We start from the raw sequence: 26,250 nt of genomic DNA on the forward strand, positions 1-26,250 counted from the left end.
AGGTAGGATTTGGGATTGGATGCAGTGGAAGCATTTTGTCTGTGAAGGTGTCTGTGTAAATGGAAATTTGATCTCACCTGATGAATTACTTTAGTGTGCAGACTGAAAAATTGATAAGTGCTGATAGAGTAATACATTGACTTTGAGAATGGTTATGAGTGTACTAAGAATCTGCATGCACCAGATTCACCCCATGAAACTTAAAGCTAATGCTGGTTATGATAGCAACTAGTTAGGCATAATATATTTAGACTTTTAGAATAATATTGTTTGCATTTACAGGGAATGGCACATGTCACCCACAGTTGGGGACATGTGTATGTGCAGCTGGGTGGCGAGGACCTCACTGTGACCGCACTTGTTCCCCAGGTACATGGGGTTTTGAATGTGCTAATGAATGTAGATGCCGTAATGGTGCAGAGTGCAACCATGAAACAGGTATGTATAACAAAGTTTAGATCAGTAGAATTTGGGATTGTTTCAAAGTATTGATTTTAAATGTGACTAATTTTTTTATTTTCATATTTATTTATGGAAATGGTGAAGAGCTTGTAGATTTATGTGCTGAAAAAGGACTGGTGATTGGGAATACCTGGTATAAAAAGCGAGATATACATAAGTATACGTATGTAAGTAGGAGAGATGGCCAGAGAGCGTTATTGGATTACGTGTTAATTGACAGGCACGCGAAAGAGAGACTTTTGGATGTTAATGTGCTGAGAGGTGCAACTGGAGGGATGTCTGATCATTATCTTGTGGAGGCTAAGGTGAAGATTTGTATGGGTTTTCAGAAAAGAAGAGTGAATGTTGGGGTGAAGAGGGTGGTGAGAGTAAGTGAGCTTGGGAAGGAGACTTGTGTGAGGAAGTACCAGGAGAGACTGAGTACAGAATGGAAAAAGGTGAGAACAATGGAAGTAAGGGGAGTTGGGGAGGAATGGGATGTATTTAGGGAATCAGTGATGGATTGCACAAAAGATGCTTGTGGCATGAGAAGAGTGGGAGGTGGGTTGATTAGAAAGGGTAGTGAGTGGTGGGATGAAGAAGTAAGATTATTATTGAAAGAGAAGAGAGAGGCATTTGGACGATTTTTGCAGGGAAAAAATGCAGTTGAGTGGGATATGTATAAAAGAAAGAGACAGGAGGTCAAGAGAAAGGTGCAAGAGGTGAAAAAGAGGGCAAATGAGAGTTGGGGTGAGAGAGTATCATTAAATTTTAGGGAGAATAAAAAGATGTTCTGGAAGGAGGTAAATAAAGTGCGTAAGACAAGGGAGCAAATGGGAACTTCAGTGAAGGGCGCAAATGGGGAGGTGATAACAAGTAGTGGTGATGTGAGAAGGAGATGGAGTGAGTATTTTGAAGGTTTGTTGAATGTGTTTGATGATAGAGTGGCAGATATAGGGTTTTTTGGTCGAGGTGGTGTGCAAAGTGAGAGGGTTAGGGAAAATGATTTGGTAAACAGAGAAGAGGTAGTAAAAGCTTTGTGGAAGATGAAAGCCGGCAAGGCAGCAGGTTTTGATGGAATTGCAGTGGAATTTATTAAAAAAGGGGGTGACTGTATTATTGACTGGTTGGTAAGATCATATAATGTATGTATGACTCATGGTGAGGTGCCTGAGGATTGGCGGAATGCGTACATAGTGCCATTGTACAAAGGCAAAGGGGATAAGAGTGAGTGCTCAAATTACAGAGGTATAAGTTTGTTGAGTATTCCTGGTAAATTATATGGGAGGGTATTGATTGAGAGGGTGAAGGCATGTACAGAGCATCAGATTGGGGAAGAGCAGTGTGGTTTCAGAAGTGGTAGAGGATGTGTGGATCAGGTGTTTGCTTTGAAGAATGTATGTGAGAAATACTTAGAAAAGCAAATGGATTTGTATGTAGCATTTATGGATCTGGAGAAGGCATATGATAGAGTTGATAGAGATGCTCTGTGGAAGGTATTAAGAATATATGGTGTGGGAGGCAAGTTGTTAGAAGCAGTGAAAAGTTTTTATCGAGGATGTAAGGCATGTGTACGTGTAGGAAGAGAGGAAAGTGATTGGTTCTCAGTGAATGTAGGTTTGCGGCAGGGGTGTGTGATGTATCCATGGTTGTTTAATATATTTATGGATGGGGTTGTTAGGGAGGTGAATGCAAGAGTTTTGGAAAGAGGGGCAAGTATGAAGTCTGTTGGGGATGAGAGAGCTTGGGAAGTGAGTCAGTTGTTGTTCGCTGATGATACAGCGCTGGTGGCTGATTCATGTGAGAAACTGCAGAAGCTGGTGACTGAGTTTGGTAAAGTGTGTGAAAGAAGAAAGTTAAGAGTAAATGTGAATAAGAGCAAGGTTATTAGGTACAGTAGGGTTGAGGGTCAAGTCAATTGGGAGGTAAGTTTGGAGAAAAACTGGAGGAAGTAAAGTGTTTTAGATATCTGGGAGTGGATCTGGCAGCGGATGGAACCATTGAAGTGGAAGTGGATCATAGGGTGGGGGAGGGGGCGAAAATTCTGGGAGCCTTGAAAAATGTGTGGAAGTCAAGAACATTATCTCGGAAAGCAAAAATGGGTATGTTTGAAGGAATAGTGGTTCCAACAATGTTGTATGGTTGCGAGGCATGGGCTATGGATAGAGTTGTGCGCAGGAGGATGGATGTGAGGATAATGTGTGGTGTGAGATGGTTTGATCGAGTAAGTAACGTAAGGGTAAGAGAGATGTGTGGAAATAAAAAGAGCGTGGTTGAGAGAGCAGAAGAGGGTGTTTTGAAATGGTTTGGGCACATTGAGAGAATGAGTGAGGAAAGATTGACCAAGAGGATATATGTGTCGGAGGTGGAGGGAACGAGGAGAAGTGGGAGACCAAATTGGAGGTGGAAAGATGGAGTGAAAGAGATTTTGTGTGATCGGGGCCTGAACATGCAGGAGGGTGAAAGGAGGGCAAGGAATAGAGTGAATTGGACCGATGTGGTATACCGGGGTTGACGTGCTGTCAGTGGATTGAATCAGGGCATGTGAAGCGTCTGGGGTAAACCATGGAAAGCTGTGTAGGTATGTATATTTGCGTGTGTGGACGTATGTATATACATGTGTATGGGGGTGGGTTGGGCCATTTCTTTTGTCTGTTTCCTTGCGCTACCTCGCAAACGCGGGAGACAGCGACAAAGAAAAAAAAAAAAATTTATTGCAATAATTGTCTTCCCAGTTGATGAGTAGAAAATTGTAGTAAGTACAGTAGAAAGAATTATGATTTTTTTTTTTTTTTTATTTAGAGTTGATATAACAAATTGTGGTCTGTGTATTTCTAAACGGTGGTTAGATGCAAAAGAATCCATAAATCATTGGTTAACTTGTTTGATATTCTGGTATATTTAAACCCAACGTGCCTGCAGACAGATGTATATGCAAGCTGAGCGATGCCTCTAGGTGGGTATTTATGCTTTGAGTTTTGTGACTCAATTTCAAGGTTGTGCACTGAGCCTAGGTGGTGGCTGAAGTGGCAGGTTTGATGATTTCTCCCTATAGACATCCTCCAGCCATGCCAATGATAACATTTTCATGAGTTCTACAAATGAAATTTAGTGGCCTTTTGCTACATTTAGAGGACCAGGCAGGAGATGAAAATAAATCATTTAATAATGTTGATTTGTCTGAGTGATATCATAGACACTGACTCTTTCAGCCTAAAAAATTGACCAAGATAAGGCAGTTGAAGGTTTTTCTAGGAAAGGTGGATGCAGTATTATAGCCAGTGCTTACCAGCCTGGCCTTGAGAGCATTCCATATGGTTGTTGTGTCTGGTAATTTTACAGGCATTTTTAGAATCTATTTTATTTATTTATTTTGCTTTGTCGCTGTCTCCTGAGGTAGCGCAAGGAAACAGACAAAAGAATGGCCCAACCCACCCACATACACATGTATATACATACACGTCCACACACACAAATATACATACCTATACATCTCAACGTATACATATATATCCACACACAGACATATACATATAAACACATGTACATAATTCATACTGTCTGCCTTTATTCATTCCCATCGCCACCCCAACACACATGAAATAGCAATCCCCTCCCCCCTCATGTGTGCAAGGTAGCACTAGGAAAAGACAACAAAGGCCACATTCCTCCACACTCAGTCTTTAGCTGTCATGTAATAATGCACCGAAACAACAGCTCCTTTTCCACATCCATGCCCCACAGAACTTTCCATGGTTTACCCCAGACGCTTCACATCCCCTGGTTCAGTCCATTGACAGCACGTCGACCCCGGTATACCACATTGTTCCAATTCTATTCCTTGCATGCCTTTCACCCTCCTGTATGTTCAGGCCCCGATCACTCAAAATCTTTTTCACTCCATCTTTCCACCTCGAATTTGGTCTGCCACTTCTCGTTCCTCCACCTCTGACACATATATCCTCCTTGTCAATCTTTCCTCACTCATTCTCTCCATGTGACCAAACCATTTCAAAACACCCTCTTCTGCTCTCTCAACCACACTCTTTTTATTACCACACATCTCTCTTACCCTATTATTACTTACTCAATCAAACCACCTCACACCACATATTGTCCTCAAGCTTCTCATTTCCAGCACATCCACCCTCCGCCGCACAACTCTATCTATAGCCCACACCTCGCAGCTATATAACATTGTTCGAACCACAATTCCTTCAAACATACCCATTTTTGCTTTCCTAGATAATGTTCTCGACTTCCACACATTCTTCAACACTCCCAGAACCTTTGCCCCCACCCCCGCCATATGATTCACTTTCACTTCCATGGTTCCATCCACTGCCAAATCCACTCCCAGATATCTAAAACACTTCACTTCCTCCAGTTTTTCTCCATTCAAACTTACCTCCCAATTGACTTGTCCCTCAACCTTACTCTACCTAATAACCTTGCTGTTATTCACATTTACTCTCAGCTTTCTTCTTTCACACACTTTACCAAACTCAGTCAGGAGCTCCTGTAGTTTCTCACATGAATCAGCCACCAGGGCTGTATCATTAGCAAACACAACTGACTTACTTCCCAAACTCTCTCATCCACAACAGACTGCATACTTACCCCTCTTTCCAAAACTCTTGCATTTACCTCCCTAACAACCCCATCCATAAACAAATTAAACAACCATGGAGACATTACACACCCCTGCCGCAAACTGACATTCACTGAGAACCAATCACTTTCCTCTCTTCCTACATGTACACATGCCTTACATCCTTGATAAAAACTTTTCACTGCTTCTAACAACTTGCCTCCCACACCATTTATTCTTAATACCTTCCACAAAGCATCTCTATCAACTCTATCATATGCCTTCTCCAGATCAATAAATGCTACATACAAATCCATTTGCTTTTCTAAGTATTTCTCACATACATTCTTCAAAGCAAACACCTGATCCACACATCCTCTACCACTTCTGAAACCACACTGCTCTTCCCCAATCTGATGCTCTGTACATGCCTTCGGCCTCTCAATCGATACCCTCCCATATAATTTACCAGGAATACTCAACAAACTTATACCTCTGTAATTTGAGCACTCACTTTTATTCCCTTTGCCTTTGTACAATGGCACTATGCAAGCATTCCGCCAATCCTCAGGCACCTCACCATGAGTCATACATACATTAAATAACCTTACCAACCAGTCAACAATAGTCATCCCCCATTTTTTAATAATTTCCACTGCAGTACCATCCCAACCCGCTGCCTAACCGGCTTTCATCTTCCGCAAAGTTTTTACTACTTCTCTGTTTACCAAATCATTCTCCCTAACCCTCTCACTTTGCACACCACCTCGACCAAAACACCCTGTATCTTCCACTCTATCATCAAACACATTCAACAAACTTTCAAAAATACTCACTCCATCTCCTTCTCACATCACCACTACTTGTTATCACCTCCCCATGAGCCCCCTTCACTAAAGTTCCCATTTGTTCCCTTGTCTTGCACATTTTATTTACCTCCTTCCAAAACACCTTTTTATTCTCCCTAAAATTCAATGGTACTCTCTCTTTAACCCCAACTCTCATTTGCCCTCTTTTTCACCTCTTGCACCTTTCTCCTCACCTCTTGCCTCTTTCTTTTATACATCTCCCAGTCATTTTCATTATTTCCCTGCAAAAATCGTCCAAATGCCTCTCTCTTCTCTTTCACTAATAATCTTACTTCATCCCACCACTCACTACCCTTTCTAATCTGCCCACCTCCCATGCCACAAGCATCTTTCTGCAAGCCATCAGTGCTTCCCAAAATACATCCCATTCCTCCCCCACTCCCCTTACATACTTTGTTCTCACCTTTTTCCATTCTGTACTCAGTCTCTCCTGGTACTTCCTCACACAAATTTCCTTCCCAAGCTCCTTTACTCTTACCACTCTCTTCACCCCAACATTCTCTCTTCTGAAAACCTCTATAAATCTTCTCCTTCGCCTTCACAAGATAATGATCAGACATCCTTCCAGTTGCATCTCAGCACATTAACATCCAAAAGTCTCTTTTTCGCATGCCTATCATTTAACACGTAATCCAATAACGCTCTCTGGCCATCTCTCCTACTTACATACGTATACTTATGTATATCTCGCTTTTTAAACCAGGTATTCCCAATCTCCAGTCCTTTTTCAGCACATAGATCTACAAGCTCTTCACCATTTCCATTTACAACACTGAACACCCCATGTACACCAGTTATTCCCTCAACTGCCAAATTACTCACCTTTGCATTCAAATCACCCATCACTATAACCTGGTCTCATGCATCAAAACTACTAACACACTCAGCTGCTCCCAAAACACTTGCCTCTCATGATCTTTCTTCTCAGGCCCAAGTGCATATGCACCAATAATCACCCATCTCTCTCCATCCACTTTCGGTTTTACCCATATCAATCTAGAGTTTACTTTCTTCCACTCTATCACATACTCCCACCACTCCTGTTTCAGGAGTAGTGCTACTCCTTCCTTTGCTCTTGTCCTCTCACTAACCCCTACCTTTACTCCCAAGACATTCCCAAACCACTCTTTCCCTTTACCCTTGAACTTTGTCTCACTCAGAGCCAAAACATCCAGGTTCCTTTACTCAAACATACTACCTATCTCTCCTTTTTTCTCATCTTGGTTACATCCACTCACATTTAGACACCCCAATCTGAGCCTTAGAGGAGGATGAGCACTCCCCACGTGACTCCTCCTTTTAGAATCTAAAACCCAAAATTCCAAAATCCAAAGACCTCCAAAAGCCAAAGTTTGTGTGGTGTTGCTCATAAAGAAACAACCTGTATGGCTTAGCCTCACCTGATGTGCACCATATGTCTTAAACTCTGTCATTGTGAGCTAGTTGTTTGTAATTGCTGCTAGCAGTCACACATTCATGCATTACCCTCTGATATTTCTTTTATTTTATTTGCTTTTTGGTAATATTTTACTATATCATTGTCAAGAACAGCTGTGGATAACTGTATGGGTTATGGTGAGAAAAAGAAAAGAAAGCATCTGTAATTGTCAGTAGCAAAGAAAGTAAAGTTACTGCCGAAACATGATCATGGTGTGTCTGTGAGACATTTGACTGAGGAGATGGAGTGTGAACTACCACAATGTATGATTTAAAGAAACAGAAAGACAGGTTGTTAAAGTTTTATACTGAAGGTGATGAATAGAAGTTAATGATAAACAGGAAAGCATTGCACACAGCAAAAAATGATGATATTCATCATGTGTCAAAAGAGTGGATTCATCAACTCAGGCATGAATATATTAGTGTAGGTGAAATGAATGATAAAACATGGAGTGGCAATTCACTTGACACTCAGACCTTATCTTTGTAGTAGTGGATGCAAAATACTCCTGAATTTATGTTTTCATTGATTTTCAACTGAATGTATATTTTCACTGATATTCAACTGAATGTATATTTCCATTGATATTTGAATATCTTTGAAATTATAAGGTTTATTACAGTTATTGAATGATTTTAGAAATGGGAATTTTAAGGGATGGAAAGGATAATTTAGTGGAATTGATAAACAGTGATTCATGTAGACTCAATCAGTCTTTGCTGGATTTGTCTGATTGGTTTTGCTGCAATTATTCTTATTTATTTTTTTACAGGGAAATGTGTGTGTCTACCAGGATGGAGAGGTGCAGATTGTTCACAGCCTTGTCCCCCTGGAAGTTTTGGTTATGACTGCCTTCAAACTTGCCACTGCCGTAACCATGCATCATGCCGTGGAAATGATGGCTTTTGCGAATGCAAACCTGGTTGGATGGGTCCTGGTTGCACACAAAGTGAGCATACTTAACTTAAATTTAAATTATGTCCGTTATATTGTTTTATATAGATTCTTTTGTATTCTGCTTAGACTCTTTTTTTTTTTTTTTTTTTTTTTTTTTTTTTTATACTTTGTCGCTGTCTCCCGCGTTTGCGAGGTAGCGCAAGGAAACAGACGAAAGAAATGGCCCAACCCCCCCCATACACATGTACATACACACGTCCACACACGCAAATATACATACCTACACAGCTTTCCATGGTTTACCCCAGACGCTTCACATGCCTTGATTCAATCCACTGACAGCACGTCAACCCCTGTATACCACATCGCTCCAATTCACTCTATTCCTTGCCCTCCTTTCACCCTCCTGCATGTTCAGGCCCCGATCACACAAAATCCTTTTCACTCCATCTTTCCACCTCCAATTTGGTCTCCCTCTTCTCCTCGTTCCCTCCACCTCCGACACATATATCCTCTTGGTCAATCTTTCCTCACTCATTCTCTCCATGTGCCCAAACCATTTCAAAACACCCTCTTCTGCTCTCTCAACCACGCTCTTTTTATTTCCACACATCTCTCTTACCCTTACGTTACTTACTCGATCAAACCACCTCACACCACACATTGTCCTCAAACATCTCATTTCCAGCACATCCATCCTCCTACGCACAACTCTATCCATAGCCCACGCCTCGCAACCATACAACATTGTTGGAACTACTATTCCTTCAAACATACCCATTTTTGCTTTCCGGGATAATGTTCTCGACTTCCATACATTTTTCAATGCTCCCAAAATTTTCGCCCCCTCCCCCACCCTATGATCCACTTCCGCTTCCATGGTTCCATCCGCTGACAGATCCACTCCCAGATATCTAAAACACTTCACTTCCTCCAGCCTCTCACCATTCAAACTCACCTCCCAATTGACTTGACCCTCAACCCTACTGTACCTAATAACTTGCTCTTATTGACATTTACTCTTAACTTTCTTCTTCCACACACTTTACCAAACTCCGTCACCAGCTTCTGCAGTTTCTCACATGCTTAGACTCATCCCATATAAAAGAAGGGGCAGTGGAAAAGATAATGTTTTACCTTAGATGTGCCAGCTTAATAACTATGGGAGTGTATTGGTAAGATATCTTTGTCAGTACACTCCCACCACAAGCTATCTCTCCATGGTTAAGTTGAAGACAGTATTGGTTATTTCTTGGTTATTTTTAAATGCTATTCTTTCATTTTGTAAGAAATGATTTTAATTAGTGTACTTTTTGGTATTTATTTTATTTATTATACTTTGTCGCTGTCTCCAGCCTTAGCGAGGTATTGCAAGGAAACAGATGAAAGAATGGCCCAGCCCACCCACATACACATGTATATACATACACATCCTCGCACGCTTATATACATACCTATACATCTCAACGTATACATATATATATATATTTATATTTGCTTTGTCACTGTCTCTCGCGTTTGCGAGGTAGCGCAAGGAAACAGACGAAAGAAATGGCCCAACCCACCCCCACACACATGCACACACACACACACATGTCCACACACGCAAATATACACACACATACATCCCAACGTACACACACATACACACACAGACACATACACATACACACATGCACACAACCCACACTGTCTGCCTTTATTTGTTCCCATCACCACCTCACCACACATGGAATAACATCCCCCTCCCCCTCATGTGTGCAAGGTAGTGCTAGGAAAAGACAACAAAGGCCCCATTTGTTCACACTCAGTCTCTAGCTGTCATGCAATAACGCCCGAAACCACAGCTCCCTTTCCGCATCCAGGCCCCACAGAACTTTCCATGGTTAACCCCAGACGCTTCACATGCCCTGATTCAATCCATTGACAGCACGCCGACCCCGGTACACCACATCGATCCAACTCACTCTATTCCTTGCACGCCTTTCACCCTCCTGCATGTTCCGGCCCCGATCACTCAAAATCTTTTTCACTCCATCTTTCCACCTCCAATTTGGTCTCCCACTTCTCCTCGTTCCCTCCACCTCTGACACATATATCCTCTTTGTCAATCTTTCCTCACTCATTCTCTCCATGTGCCCAAACCATTTCAAAACACCCACTTCTGCTCTCTCAACTATGCTCTTTTTATTTCCACACATCTCTCTTACCCTTACATTACTTACTCGATCAAACCATCTCACACCACATATTGTCCTCAAACATCTCATTTCCAGCACATCCACCCTCCTGCGCACAACTCTATCCATAGCCCACGCCTCGCAACCATACAACATTGTTGGAACCACTATTCCTTCAAACATACCCATTTTTGCTTTCCGAGATAATGTTCTCGACTTCCACACATTCCTCAAGGCTCCCAGGATTTTTGCCCCCTCCCCCACCCTATGATCCACTTCCGCTTCCATGGTTCCATCCGCTGCCAGATCCACTCCCAGATATCTAAAACACTTTACTTCCTCCAGTTTTTCTCCATTCAAACTTACCTCCCAATTGACTTGACCCTCAACCCTACTGTACCTAATTACCTTGCTCTTATTCACATTTACTCCTTAACTTTCTTCTTTCACACACTTTACCAAACTCAGTCACCAGCTTCTGCAGTTTCTCACATGAATCAGCCACCAGCGCTGTATCATCAGCGAACAACAACTTACTCACTTCCCTCTACTACATCATGTACCCCTGCCGCAAACCGACATTCACTGAGAACCAATCACTTTCCTCTCTTCCTACTCGTACACAGCCTTACATCCTCAATATAAACATTTCACTGCTTGTAACAACTTGCCTCCCACACCATATACTCTTAATACCTTCCACAGAGCATCTCTATCAACTCTACCATATGCCTTCTCTAGATCCATAAATGCTGTATACAAATCCACTTGCTTTTCTAAGTATTTCTCACATACATCCTTCAAAGCAAACACCTGATCCACACATCCTCTACTACTTCTGAAACCACACTGCTCTTCCCCAGTCTGATGCTCTGTACATGCCTACATCCTCTCTATCAATACCCTCCCATATAATTTCCCAGGAATGCTCAACAAACTTATACATCTGTAATTTGAACACGCACCTTTATCCCCTTTTCCTTTGTACAATGGCACTATGCATGCATTCTGCCAATCCTCAGGCACCTCACCATGAGTCATACATACATTAAATATCTCTTACCAACCAGTCAACAACACAGTCACCCCCTCATAATAAATTCCACTGCAATACCATCCAAACCTGCTGCCTTGCCTGCTTTCATCTTCCCCAAAGATTTTACAACCTCTTCTCTATTTACCAAATCATTCTCCCTAACCCTCTTACTTTGCACACCACCTCGACCAAAACGCCCTATATCTGTCACTCTATCATCTAACACATTTAACAAACCTTCAAAATACTCACTCCATCTCCCAACATCACCACTACTTGTTATCACCTCCCCATTAAACCCCTTCACTGATGTTCCCATTTGTTCTCTTGTCTTACGCACTTTATTTACCTCCTTCCAAAACATCTTTTTATTCTTCCTAGAATTTAATGATACTCTCTCACCCCAACTCTCATTTGCCCTCTTTATCACCTATTGCACCTTTCTCTTGACCTCCTGCCTCTTTCTTTTATACATCTCACAGTCATTTGCACTATTTACCTGCAAAAATCATCGAAATGCCTCTCTTCTCTTTCACTAACAATATTACTTCTTCATCCCACCACTCACTACCCTTTCTAATCTGCCCACCTCCCACGCTTCTCATGCCACAAGCATCTTTTGCACAAGCCATCAGTGCTTCCCTAAATACATCCCATTCCTCCCCCACTCCCCTTACGTCCTTTGCTCTCACCTTTTTGTATTCTGCACTCAGTCTCTGCTGGTACTTCCTCACACAAGTCTCGTTCCCAAGCTCACTTACTCTCACCACTCTCTTCACCTCAACATTCTTCTTTTCTGAAAACCTCTACAAATCTTCACCTTCGCCTCCACAAGACAATGATCAGACATCCCTCCAGTTGCACCTATCAGCACATTAACATCCAAAAGTCTCTCTTTCGCGTGCCTATCAATTAACACGTAATCCAATAATGCTCTCTGGCCATCTCTCCTACTTATGTACGTATACTTATGTATATCTCTTTTTAAACCAGGTATTCCCAATCACCAGTCCTTTTTCAGCACAAAAATCTACAAGCTCTTCACCATTTCCATTTACAACACTGAACACCCAATTTAACACCAATTATTCCCTCAACTGCCTCATTACTCACCTTTGCATTCAAATCACCCATCACTATAACCTGGTCTCGTGCATCAAAACTACTAACACACTCAGCTGCTCCCAAAACACTTGCCTCTCATGATCTTTCTTCTCATGCCCAGGTGCATATGCACCAATAATCACCCATCTCTCTCCATCCACTTTCAGGTTTTACCCATATCAATCTAGAGTTTACTTTCTTCAGCTCTATCACATACTCCCACCACTCCTGTTTCAGGAGTAGTGCTACTCCTTCCTTTGCTCTTGTCCTCTCACCTAACCCCTGACCTTTACTCCCAAGACATTCCCAAACGACTCTTCCCCTTTACCCTTGAACTTTGTCTCACTCAGAGCCAAAACATCCAGGTTCCTTTCCTCAAACATACTACCTATCTCTCCTTTTTTCTCATCTTGGTTACATCCACACACATTTAGACACCCCAATCTGAGCCTTAGAGGAGGATGAGCACTCCCCACGTGACTCCTCCTTTTAGAATCTAAAACCCAAAATTCCAAAATCCAAAGACCTCCAAAAGCCAAAGTTTGTGTGGTGTTGCTCATAAAGAAACAACCTGTATGGCTTAGCCTCACCTGATGTGCACCATATGTCTTAAACTCTGTCATTGTGAGCTAGTTGTTTGTAATTGCTGCTAGCAGTCACACATTCATGCATTACCCTCTGATATTTCTTTTATTTTATTTGCTTTTTGGTAATATTTTACTATATCATTGTCAAGAACAGCTGTGGATAACTGTATGGGTTATGGTGAGAAAAAGCAAAGAAAGCATCTGTAATTGTCAGTAGCAAAGAAAGTAAAGTTACTGCCGAAACATGATCACGGTGTGTCTGTGAGACATTTGACTGAGGAGATGGAGTGTGAACTACCACAATGTATGATTTAAAGAAACAGAAAGACAGGTTGTTAAAGTTTTATACTGAAGGTGATGAATAGAAGTTAATGATAAACAGGAAAGCATTGCACACAGCAAAAAATGATGATATTCATCATATGTCAAAAGAGTGGATTCATCAACTCAGGCATGAATATATTAGTGTAGGTGAAATGAATGATAAAACATGGAGTGGCAATTCACTTGACACTCAGACCTTATCTTTGTAGTAGTGGATGCAAAATACTCCTGAATTTATGTTTTCAGTGATTTTCAACTGAATGTATATTTTCACTGATATTCAACTGAATGTATATTTCCATTGATATTTGAATATCTTTGAAATTATAAGGTTTATTACAGTTATTGAATGATTTTAGAAATGGGAATTTTAAGGGATGGAAAGGATAATTTAGTGGAATTGATAAACAGTGATTCATGTAGACTCAATCAGTCTTTGCTGGATTTGTCTGATTGGTTTTGCTGCAATTATTCTTATTTATTTTTTTACAGGGAAATGTGTGTGTCTACCAGGATGGAGAGGTGCAGATTGTTCACAGCCTTGTCCCCCTGGAAGTTTTGGTTATGACTGCCTTCAAACTTGCCACTGCCGTAACCATGCATCATGCCGTGGAAATGATGGCTTTTGCGAATGCAAACCTGGTTGGATGGGTCCTGGTTGCACACAAAGTGAGCATACTTAACTTAAATTTAAATTATGTCCTTATATTGTTTTATATAGATTCTTTTGTATTCTGCTTAGACTCTTTTTTTTTTTTTTTTTTTTTTTTTTTTTTTTTTATACTTTGTCGCTGTCTCCCGCGTTTGCGAGGTAGCGCAAGGAAACAGACGAAAGAAATGGCCCAACCCCCCCATACACATGTACATACACACGTCCACACACGCAAATATACATACCTACACAGCTTTCCATGGTTTACCCCAGACGCTTCACATGCCTTGATTCAATCCACTGACAGCACGTCAACCCCTGTATACCACATCGCTCCAATTCACTCTATTCCTTGCCCTCCTTTCACCCTCCTGCATGTTCAGGCCCCGATCACACAAAATCCTTTTCACTCCATCTTTCCACCTCCAATTTGGTCTCCCTCTTCTCCTCGTTCCCTCCACCTCCGACACATATATCCTCTTGGTCAATCTTTCCTCACTCATTCTCTCCATGTGCCCAAACCATTTCAAAACACCCTCTTCTGCTCTCTCAACCACGCTCTTTTTATTTCCACACATCTCTCTTACCCTTACGTTACTTACTCGATCAAACCACCTCACACCACACATTGTCCTCAAACATCTCATTTCCAGCACATCCATCCTCCTACGCACAACTCTATCCATAGCCCACGCCTCGCAACCATACAACATTGTTGGAACTACTATTCCTTCAAACATACCCATTTTTGCTTTCCGGGATAATGTTCTCGACTTCCATACATTTTTCAATGCTCCCAAAATTTTCGCCCCCTCCCCCACCCTATGATCCACTTCCGCTTCCATGGTTCCATCCGCTGACAGATCCACTCCCAGATATCTAAAACACTTCACTTCCTCCAGCCTCTCACCATTCAAAACTCACCTCCCAATTGACTTGACCCTCAACCCTACTGTACCTAATAACCTTGCTCTTATTGACATTTACTCTTAACTTTCTTCTTCCACACACTTTACCAAACTCCGTCACCAGCTTCTGCAGTTTCTCACATGCTTAGACTCATCCCATATAAAAGAAGGGGCAGTGGAAAAGATAATGTTTTACCTTAGATGTGCCAGCTTAATAACTATGGGAGTGTATTGGTAAGATATCTTTGTCAGTACACTCCCACCACAAGCTATCTCTCCATGGTTAAGTTGAAGACAGTATTGGTTATTTCTTGGTTATTTTTAAATGCTATTCTTTCATTTTGTAAGAAATGATTTTAATTAGTGTACTTTTTGGTATTTATTTTATTTATTATACTTTGTCGCTGTCTCCAGCCTTAGCGAGGTATTGCAAGGAAACAGATGAAAGAATGGCCCAGCCCACCCACATACACATGTATATACATACACATCCTCGCACGCTTATATACATACCTATACATCTCAACGTATACATATATATATATATTTATATTTGCTTTGTCACTGTCTCTCACGTTTGCGAGGTAGCGCAAGGAAACAGACGAAAGAAATGGCCCAACCCACCCCCACACACATGCACACACACACACACATGTCCACACACGCAAATATACACACACATACATCCCACCGTACACACACATACACACACAGACACATACACATACACACATGCACACAACCCACACTGTCTGCCTTTATTTGTTCCCATCACCACCTCGCCACACATGGAATAACATCCCCCTCCCCCCCTCATGTGTGCAAGGTAGTGCTAGGAAAAGACAACAAAGGCCCCATTTGTTCACACTCAGTCTCTAGCTGTCATGCAATAATGCCCGAAACCACAGCTCCCTTTCCGCATCCAGGCCCCACAGAACTTTCCATGGTTAACCCCAGACGCTTCACATGCCCTGATTCAATCCATTGACAGCACGCCGACCCCGGTACACCACATCGATCCAACTCACTCTATTCCTTGCACGCCTTTCACCCTCCTGCATGTTCCGGCCCCGATCACTCAAAATCTTTTTCACTCCATCTTTCCACCTCCAATTTGGTCTCCCACTTCTCCTCGTTCCCTCCACCTCCGACACATATATCCTCTTTGTCAATCTTTCCTCACTCATTCTCTCCATGTGCCCAAACCATTTCAAAACACCCACTTCTGCTCTCTCAACTATGCTCTTTTTATTTCCACACATCTCTCTTACCCTTACATTACTTACTCGATCAAACCATCTCACACCACATATTGTCCTCAAACATCTCATTTCCAGCACATCCACCCTCCTGCGCACAACTGTATCCATAGCCCACGCCTCGCAACCATACAACATTGTTGGAACCACTATTCCTTCAAACATACCCATTTTTGCTTTCCGAGATAATGTTCTCGACTTCCACACAGTCCTCAAGGCTCCCAGGATTTTTGCCCCCTCCCCCACCCTATGATCCACTTCCGCTTCCATGGTTCCATCCGCTGCCAGATCCACTCCCAGATATCTAAAACACTTTACTTCCTCCAGTTTTTCTCCATTCAAACTTACCTCCCAATTGACTTGACCCTCAACCCTACTGTACCTAATTACCTTGCTCTTATTCACATTTACTCCTTAACTTTCTTCTTTCACACACTTTACCAAACTCAGTCACCAGCTTCTGCAGTTTCTTACATGAATCAGCCACCAGCGCTGTATCATCAGCGAACAACAACTTACTCACTTCCCTCTACTACATCATGTACCCCTGCCGCAAACCGACATTCACTGAGAACCAATCACTTTCCTCTCTTCCTACTCGTACACAGCCTTACATCCTCAATATAAACATTTCACTGCTTGTAACAACTTGCCTCCCACACCATATACTTTTAATACCTTCCACAGAGCATCTCTATCAACTCTACCATATGCCTTCTCTAGATCCATAAATGCTGTATACAAATCCACTTGCTTTTCTAAGTATTTCTCACATACATCCTTCAAAGCAAACACCTGATCCACACATCCTCTACTACTTCTGAAACCACACTGCTCTTCCCCAGTCTGATGCACTGTACATGCCTACATCCTCTCTATCAATACCCTCCCATATAATTTCCCAGGAATACTCAACAAACTTATACATCTGTAATTTGAACACGCACCTTTATCCCCTTTTCCTTTGTACAATGGCACTATGCATGCATTCTGCCAATCCTCAGGCACCTCACCATGAGTCATACATACATTAAATATCTCTTACCAACCAGCCAACAACACAGTCACCCCCTCATAATAAATTCCACTGCAATACCATCCAAGCCTGCTGCCTTGCCTGCTTTCATCTTCCCCAAAGGTTTTACAACCTCTTCTCTATTTACCAAATCATTCTCCCTAACCCTCTTACTTTGCACACCACCTCGACCAAAACGCCCTATATCTGTCACTCTATCATCTAACACATTTAACAAACCTTCAAAATACTCACTCCATCTCCCAACATCACCACTACTTGTTATCACCTCCCCATTAAACCCCTTCACTGATGTTCCCATTTGTTCTCTTGTCTTACGCACTTTATTTACCTCCTTCCAAAACATCTTTTTATTCTTCCTAGAATTTAATGATACTCTCTCACCCCAACTCTCATTTGCCCTCTTTATCACCTATTGCACCTTTCTCTTGACCTCCTGCCTCTTTCTTTTATACATCCTACAGTCATTTGCACTATTTACCTGCAAAAATCGTCGAAATGCCTCTCTTCTCTTTCACTAACAATATTACTTCTTCATCCCACCACTCACTACCCTTTCTAATCTGCCCACCTCCCACGCTTCTCATGCCACAAGCATCTTTTGCACAAGCCATCAGTGCTTCCCTAAATACATCCCATTCCTCCCCCACTCCCCTTACGTCCTTTGCTCTCACCTTTTTGTATTCTGCACTCAGTCTCTGCTGGTACTTCCTCACACAAGTCTCGTTCCCAAGCTCACTTACTCTCACCACTCTCTTCACCTCAACATTCTCTCTTCTTTTCTGAAAACCTCTACAAATCTTCACCTTCACCTCCACAAGACAATGATCAGACATCCCTCCAGTTGCACCTATCAGCACATTAACATCCAAAAGTCTCTCTTTCGCGTGCCTATCAATTAACACGTAATCCAATAATGCTCTCTGGCCATCTCTCCTACTTATGTACGTATACTTATGTATATCTCCCTTTTTAAACCAGGTATTCCCAATCACCAGTCCTTTTTCAGCACACAAATCTACAAGCTCTTCACCATTTCCATTTACAACACTGAACACCCAATTTAACACCAATTATTCCCTCAACTGCCTCATTACTCACCTTTGCATTCAAATCACCCATCACTATAACCTGGTCTCGTGCATCAAAACTACTAACACACTCACTCAGCTTCTCCCAAAACACTTGCCTCTCATGATCTTTCTTCTCATACCCAGGTGCATATGCACCAATAATAACCCATTTCTCTCCATCCACTTTCAGTTTTACCCATATCAATCTAGAGTTTACTTTCTTATGCTCTATCACATGCTCCCACCACTCCTGTTTCAGGAGTAGTGCTACTCCTTCCCTTACTCTTGTCCTCTCACCAACCCCTGACTTTACTCCCAAAACATTCCCAAACGACTCTTCCCCTTTACCCTTGATCTTCGTTTCACTCAGAGCTAAACATCCAGGTTCCTTTCCTCAAACATACTACCTATCTCTCCTTTTTTCTCATCTTGGTTACATCCACACACACATTTAGACACCCCAATCTGAGCCTTCAAGAAGGATGAACACACTCCGCATAACTCCTGTTTCCCCATTAGGAAGTTGAAATAAAAGGAGGGGAGGGTTTATAGCCCCCCCCTCCCATCCCCTTTAGTCACCTTTTACGACACATGAGGAATGAGTAGGAAGTATTCTTTCTCACCAATCCCAGGGATGTAAGCTTGAATGGAGAAAAATTAGAGGAAATGAAATGTTTTAGATATCTGAGAGTGTGATTTAGCAGCAGATGGAACCATAGAAGTGGAAGTGAGTCACAGGGTGGGGGAGGGACAAACATTTTGGGATTGATGAAGAATGTGTGGAAGGAGAGAAGATTATTGTAGAGAGCAAAAATGGGTATGTTTGAGGGAATATTAGTTCCAACCATAGTATATGGGTATGAGACATGGGCAATAGATAGGGTTGTGCAGAGGAGGGTGGATGTGTTGGAAATGAAATTTTTGAGGACCATATGTGGTGTGAGGTGGTTTGATGGACTGTGTAATGAAAGGGTAAGAGAGAGGTGTGGTGATAAAAAAAGATTCAGGTTGAGAGAGCAGAAGAGGGTATATTGAAATGGCTTGGATATATGGAGAGATTGAATGAGGAAAGACTGACAAAGAGGATATGTTTTTTGAGGTGGAGGGAACAAGGAGAAGCAGGAGACTCAATTGGAGGTGGAAGGATGGAGCGAAAAAGATTTTGAGTGATAGGGCCTGAGCATGATGAATTGTGAAAAGTGTGCTTGAGATAGATTGAATTGAAACAATGTGGTGTACTGGGTTTGAAGTGCTTTCCATGAACTGAACCGGAGCATGTGAAGCACCTGGGATAAAGTATAGAAAGTTTGTGGTGGGGCCTGGATGTGGATAGGGAGCTGTAGTTTTGGTGCAGTACACACTAGCTAGAGATTGATATGAGCTGATGTGGCCTTTCCTCATTCATTCCTAGCACTATCTTGCTGACATGGGGAACTGTGATTCATTATGAAAAATTTGATATATGCTATATATCTTTCTGTTTATATCTCTTAAGCCTATTATGTTTTGGAAAATCCCTCAAGGAGGTGGCCGTAGCAGAAGTCTGCACATTTCATCTTTCCTAATTTTGATTTTCTTTGATGTGTGAATGAATGAACAGAACCTTTTTGAAATATGTTACAGAATGTATTTAGATCTTTTGGACAATTGATTTACACCCTTTTCTGATAATGCCAGTCTACAAATTCCAGTAATATATTTTTTTGTGTACACTCAGTGGCTTTTTTTTTTCAGCTTGTCCAGAGGGTTCCTTTGGACGCCAGTGCTTTAATGTTTGTAACTGTAGCACAGACAACTTTATATGTCATCCAGTTAAAGGCTGCCAGTGCAGAAATGGGTTTGAAGGTAAGTGTTGTGTAGCTTATGGATATAATGTGATTTGCTCAACTAATTTGGGAAATATTGCATCATGTAATTGACAAAATCCATACCACATAGATGTTAGTGTACATGATTAAGTATATACCTTTGGTTTTAGTTTAAAGGTCAGTGAAAAGAAACTGTTTGTTGAGAAAGTGATATCGAGTGAAGGGCTGGTTACTTCTGTTGGAGGGTCCATTTTATGTATGAGTAGGTGGTTCAGTTTGATGTCTCCATATTTTTTACGTGGAGTGAGCACTATGTGCGAGCCCTGCCTTTTGGTAAAATGGTCAGAGCAGTAGAGAGGATTAGTAGGTAGCAATGTTTAGGTGGGAGCAGTAGGTAGAAACATTAGGTAGCAGTGGGAGGTGGGAACATTAGACAGGAGCATCATGTAGTAGTAGTCAGTAAGAACATTAGGTAGGAGCCTCTGCAAGCACTTCACTAGACTTAACCTCTGCCAGTGGCTTGTTAAGGGTGATGCATGAAATGCTAAGAAGCAGCACTGGAGTTCACTAGTTATGGAGACTCTTTTACTGTTGCCACCCCATTGAGGTCCCAGTTGGGAACAGGCATCAGAGATATAGATAGTAAGATTGTTCCTTATACTATGGTAGCAGGGTACTGTGATGTTGTTGCATGTTTGTGCTCTGCAGGGAAGTTTTACACTTCTGGAGCTTCAACATTCTCCACTGTTATACACTTTTTAGATTTATGTATGCTGTGTGCATTAACCATTCTCAGTCATTCTGCTCCATTCATCCACCACTCTTGTACAATTGAAGTATTTCTTTACATCCTTTTTAACAAGTTTCTTACTTAATTTCATGTTCTGTCCTTTATTTGCTCTGTTCCTACATTTCTCAAAGAACTGTTCACTGTCCATTCCATTGATCTCTTTTAAGAATTTCAAGGTTATGATCAGGTCATCACTCAGTCTTCCCTCCAAGGTGGGTAGATTTAAAGCCTCCAGCCATTTCCTATAACTTAGCTCTTTCAATTCTGGCACTGTATTTGTTACCCTCCTCTGGACCTTCTCTGTTAGATGTGGTGACCAAACCTGAGAAGAAGCATTTTCTAGTTTTGGCCTTATGAAGGAGATTAATAGCTTGTTCAATATTTCCTTCATCATTTACCTGAAAGGTATGTTAATTTTCAGCACACAGTTTGACTCGTTTGCTATGCTCATAATGTGGGACACTGGCAACAGGTTAGGGATAATATTGATTACCAAGTCCATTTGAAGATTATTTTCTGCCAGATGATAATCATATTGATGCTGTGTTTCACTTTTTCCCATCCTCATTACTATACATTTGCTTGGGTTGAATTTCATCGACTGTGTTTTAGTCCAACTTTAGAGTCTGTGTACATCCCCATGTAAGCTGCTTGTATCCTCCTCACTCTCCACTTCCCTCATAAGATTTGTATCTTCTGCAAATGATTACAGAACTGAACCCTGTTGCAAACCTCTTGGGTGTCTCAACCCACATGGAAAATGCTCTTCAAACGTACATCCTTTGTTCCCCCCACTGAAATGGCTTCTAACCATCAAAGGAGTTTCCCTCATAGTCCTTCATGGTTTGCAGCTTGTTAATCAGCCTCCCATGAAGTAGTGTTAGATGCTTTCTGGCATAATAGATACAGACAGTTCACTTGAGCTTACTATTTATATTTATTTATTTTGCTTTGTCGCTGTCTCCCACGTTAGCGAGGTAGCGCAAGGAAACAGACGAAAGAATGGCCCAACCCGCCCACATACACATGTATATACATACACGTCCACGCACGCAAATATACATACCTATACATCTTAATGTACACATATATATACACACACAGACACATACATATATACACATGTACATAATTCATACTGTCTGCCTTTATTTGTTCCCATCGCCACCTCACCACACATGGAATAACAACCCCCTCCCCCCTCATGTGTGTGAGGTAGCACTAGGAAAAGACACCAAAGGCCCCATTCGTTCACACTCAGTCTCTAGCTGTCATGTAATAATGCACTGAAACCATAGCTCCCTTTCCACATCCAGGCCCCACACAACTTTCCATGGTTTACCCCAGACGCTTCACATGCCCTGGTTCAATCCATTGACAGCATGTCGACCCCGGTATACCACATCATTCCAATTCACTCTATTCCTTGCACGCCTTTCACCCTCCTGCATGTTCAGGCCCCGATCACTCAAAATCTTTTTCACTCCATCTTTCCACCTCCAATTTGGTCTATCACTTCTCCTCGTTCCCTCCATCTCTGACACATATATCCTCTTGGTCAATCTTTCCTCACTCATTCTCTCCATGTGACCAAACCATTTCAAAACACCCTCTTCTGCTCTCTCAACCACACTCTTTGTATTTCCACACATCTCTCTTACCCTTACATTACTTACTCGATCAAACCACCTCACACCACATATTGTCCTCAAACATCTCATTTCCAGCGCATCCACCCTCCTGCGCACAACTGTATCCATAGCCCACGCCTCGCAGCCATACAACATTGTTGGAACCACTATTCCTTCAAACATACCCATTTTTGCTTTCCGAGATAATGTTCTCAACTTCCAAACATTCTTCAATGCTCCCAGGATTTTCGCCCCCTCCCCCACCCTATGATTCACTTCCGCTTCCATGGTTCCATCAGTTGCCAGATCCACTCCCAGATATCTAAAACACTTTACTTCCTCCAGTTTTTCTCCATTCAAACTTACCTCCCAATTGACTTGACCCTCAACCCTACTGTACCTAATAACCTTGCTCTTATTCACATTTACTCTTAACTTTCTTCTTTCACACACTTTACCAAACTCAGTCACCAGCTTCTGCAGTTTCTTACATGAATCAGCCACCAGCACTGTATCATCAGTGAACAACAACTGACTCACTTCCCAAGCTCTCTTATCCACAACAGACTGCATACTTGCCCCTCTTTCCAAAACTCTTGCATTCACCTCCCTAACAACCCCATCCATAAACAAATTAAGCAACCATGGAGACATCACACACCCCTGCCGCAAACCTACATTCACTGAGAACCAATCACCTTCCTCTCTTCCTACACGTACACATGCCTTACATCCTCGATAAAAACTTTTCACTGCTTCTAACAACTTGCCTCCCACACCATATAGTCTTAAAATCTTCCACAGAGCATCTCTACCAACTCTATCATATGCCTTCTCCAGATCCATAAATGCTACATACAAATCCATTTGTTTTTCTAAGTATTTCTCACATACATTCTTCAAAGCAAACAGCTGATCCACACATCCTCTACCACTTCTGAAACCACACTGCTCTTCCCCAATCTGATGCTCTGTACATGCCTTCACCCTCTCAATCAATACCCTCCCATATAATTTACCAGGAATACTCAACAAACTTATACCTCTGTAATTTGAGCACTCACTCTTATCCCCTTTGCCTTTGTACAATGGCACTATGCAAGCATTCCACCAATCCTCAGGCACCTCACCATGAATCTTTCTTTTTTTTTTTTTATACTATTCGCCATTTCCCGCATTAGCGAGTAGCGTTAAGAACAGAGGACTGGGCCTTTTAGGGAATATCCAAAAGAAGGAACACCATGAATCATACATACATTAAATAACCTTACCAACCAGTCAACAATACAGTCCCCCTTTTTTAATAAATTCCACTGCAATACCATCCAAACCTGCTGCCTTGCCGGCTTTCATCTTCCGTAAAGCTTTTACTACCTCTTCTCTATTTACCAAATCATTTTCCCTAACCCTCTCACTTTGCACACCACCTTGACCAAAACACCCTATATCTGCCACTCTATCATCAAACACATTCAACAAACCTTCAAAATACTCACTCCATCTCCTTCTCACAGCCCCCTTCACTGAAGTTCCCATTTGCTCCCTTGTCTTACGCACTTTATTTACCTACTTCCAAAACATCTTTTTATTCTCCCTGAAATTTAATGATACTCTCTCACCCCAACTCTCATTTGCCCTCTTTTTCACCTCTTGCCCCTTTCTCTTGACCTCCTGCCTCTTTCTTTTATACCTCTCCCACTCATTTGCATTTTTTCCCTGCAAAAATCGTTCAAATGCCTCTCTCTTCTCTTTCACTAATAATCTTACTTCTTCATCCCACCACTCACTACCTTTTCTAATCAACCCACCTCCCACGCTTCTCATGCCACAAGCATCTTTAGTGCAAGCCATCTCTGCTTCCCTAAATACATCCCATTTCTCCCCCACTCCCCTTACCTCCTTTGTTCCCACCTTTTTCCATTCTGTACTCAGTCTCTCCTGGTACTTCCTCACACAAGTCTCCTTCCCAAGCTCACTTACTCTCACCACTCTCTTCACCCCAACATTCTCTCTTCTTTTCTGAAAACCCCCACAAATCTTCACCTTCGCCTCCACAAGATACTGATCAGACATCCCTCCAGTTGCACCTCTCAGCACATTAACACCCAAAAGTCTCTCTTTCGTGCATCTATCAATTAACACGTAATCCAATAACGCTCTCTGGCTTACTACCCCACTTAATTCTAACACCATGCTAACTTTCACTTTAGAAATTTCTACTCCATAGAAAATCATCTACTTGCTTCCTGATACTCTTTTCCAAAACCTTACACATCTCATTAGTGAGACCAGTTTGTAGTTCAACACTTTTTTTTTAGTCTCCTTTGATATTTAGATTTCTAAAAGGAGAAACATAAGGAGTCATGCTCATCCTCCTCAAAGGCTGAGATTGGGGTGTTTGAATATGTGTGGATGTAACCAAGATGAGAAAAAAGGAGAGATAGGTAGTATGTTTGAGGAAAGGAACCTCGATGTTTTGGCTCGAGTGAAACAATGCTCAAGGGTAAAGGGGAAGAGTGGTTTGGGAATGTCTTAGTCAGGGGTTGGTGAAAGGACAAGAGCAAAGGAATGAGTTGCACTACTCCTGAAGCAGGAGTTGTGGGAGTATGTGATAGAGTGTAAGAAAGTAAACTCTAGATTGATATGGGTAAAATTGAAAGTGGATGGAAAGAGATAGGTGATTAATTATACCTATGCGCCTGGTCATGAGAAGAAAGATCATGAAACGCAGATGTTTTGGGAGCAGCTGAGCGAGTGTGTTAGCAGCTTTGTTGCACGAGACCAGGTTATAGTGATGGGTGATTTGAATGCAAAGGTAAGTAATGTAGCAGTTGAAGGTACAATTGGTGTACTTGGAGTGTTCAGTGTTTTAAATGGAAATGGTGATGAGCTTGTGGATTTGTGTGCTGAAACAGGACTGGTGATTGGGAATACCTGGTTTAAAAAGAGAAATATACATAGTATGCATATGTGAGTTGGAGAGATGGTCAGAGAGCATTATTGGATCATGTATTGATTGATAGGTGTTAAAAGAGAGACTTTTGGATGTTGATATGCTGAGAGGGGCAGCTGGAGGGATGTCTGATCACTATCTTGTGGAGGCAAAGGTGAAGATTTGTAGAGGTTTTCAGAAAAGGAGGAAGAATGTTGGGGAGAAGAGAGTGGTGAGAGTAAGTGAGCTTTGAAAGGTGACTTGTGTAAGGAAGTACCTGGAGAGGTTGAGTGTAGAATGGCAAAAGATGAGAGCCAATGAGGTAAGGGGAGTGGAGGAGGAATGGGATGTACTTAGGGATCCATGTGGCATGAGAAAAGGTGGGAGGTTGTCAGATAAGAAAGCATAGTGAGTGATAGGATGAAGAAGAAAGATTGTTTCGTGAAAGAGAAGAGAGAGGCGTTTGGATGATTTTTGCAGGGAAGTAGTACAAATGACTGGGAGATGTATGAAAGAAAGAAGCATGAGGTCAAGAGAAAGGTGCAAGAGGTGAAAAAGAAGGCTAATGAAAGTTGGGGTAAGGGAGTATCATTAAATTATAGGGAGGATGAAAATATGTTTTGGAAGGAGGTAAATAATGTGCATAAGAGAAGAGAACAAATGGAAACATTGGTGAAGGGGACAAATGTGT

At 41.8% G+C, this 26,250-nt stretch overlaps 1 protein-coding gene across 1 annotated transcript in view; it reads left to right on the plus strand.

Moving 5' to 3' along the window:
- Window positions 1–26,250, plus strand: part of LOC139747140 (uncharacterized) — a 353,413-nt gene that overhangs the window by 221,069 nt on the left and 106,094 nt on the right. The window contains exons 15-17 of the mRNA XM_071659064.1: window positions 283–438; window positions 8,115–8,291; window positions 20,133–20,243. Of these exons, the coding sequence (XP_071515165.1) occupies window positions 283–438; window positions 8,115–8,291; window positions 20,133–20,243 (444 nt within the window). The remainder of the gene's footprint in view (window positions 1–282; window positions 439–8,114; window positions 8,292–20,132; window positions 20,244–26,250) is intronic.

This window comes from Panulirus ornatus, chromosome 67 (genome assembly GCF_036320965.1).
Source record: "Panulirus ornatus isolate Po-2019 chromosome 67, ASM3632096v1, whole genome shotgun sequence".
Taxonomy (NCBI): domain Eukaryota; kingdom Metazoa; phylum Arthropoda; class Malacostraca; order Decapoda; family Palinuridae; genus Panulirus; species Panulirus ornatus.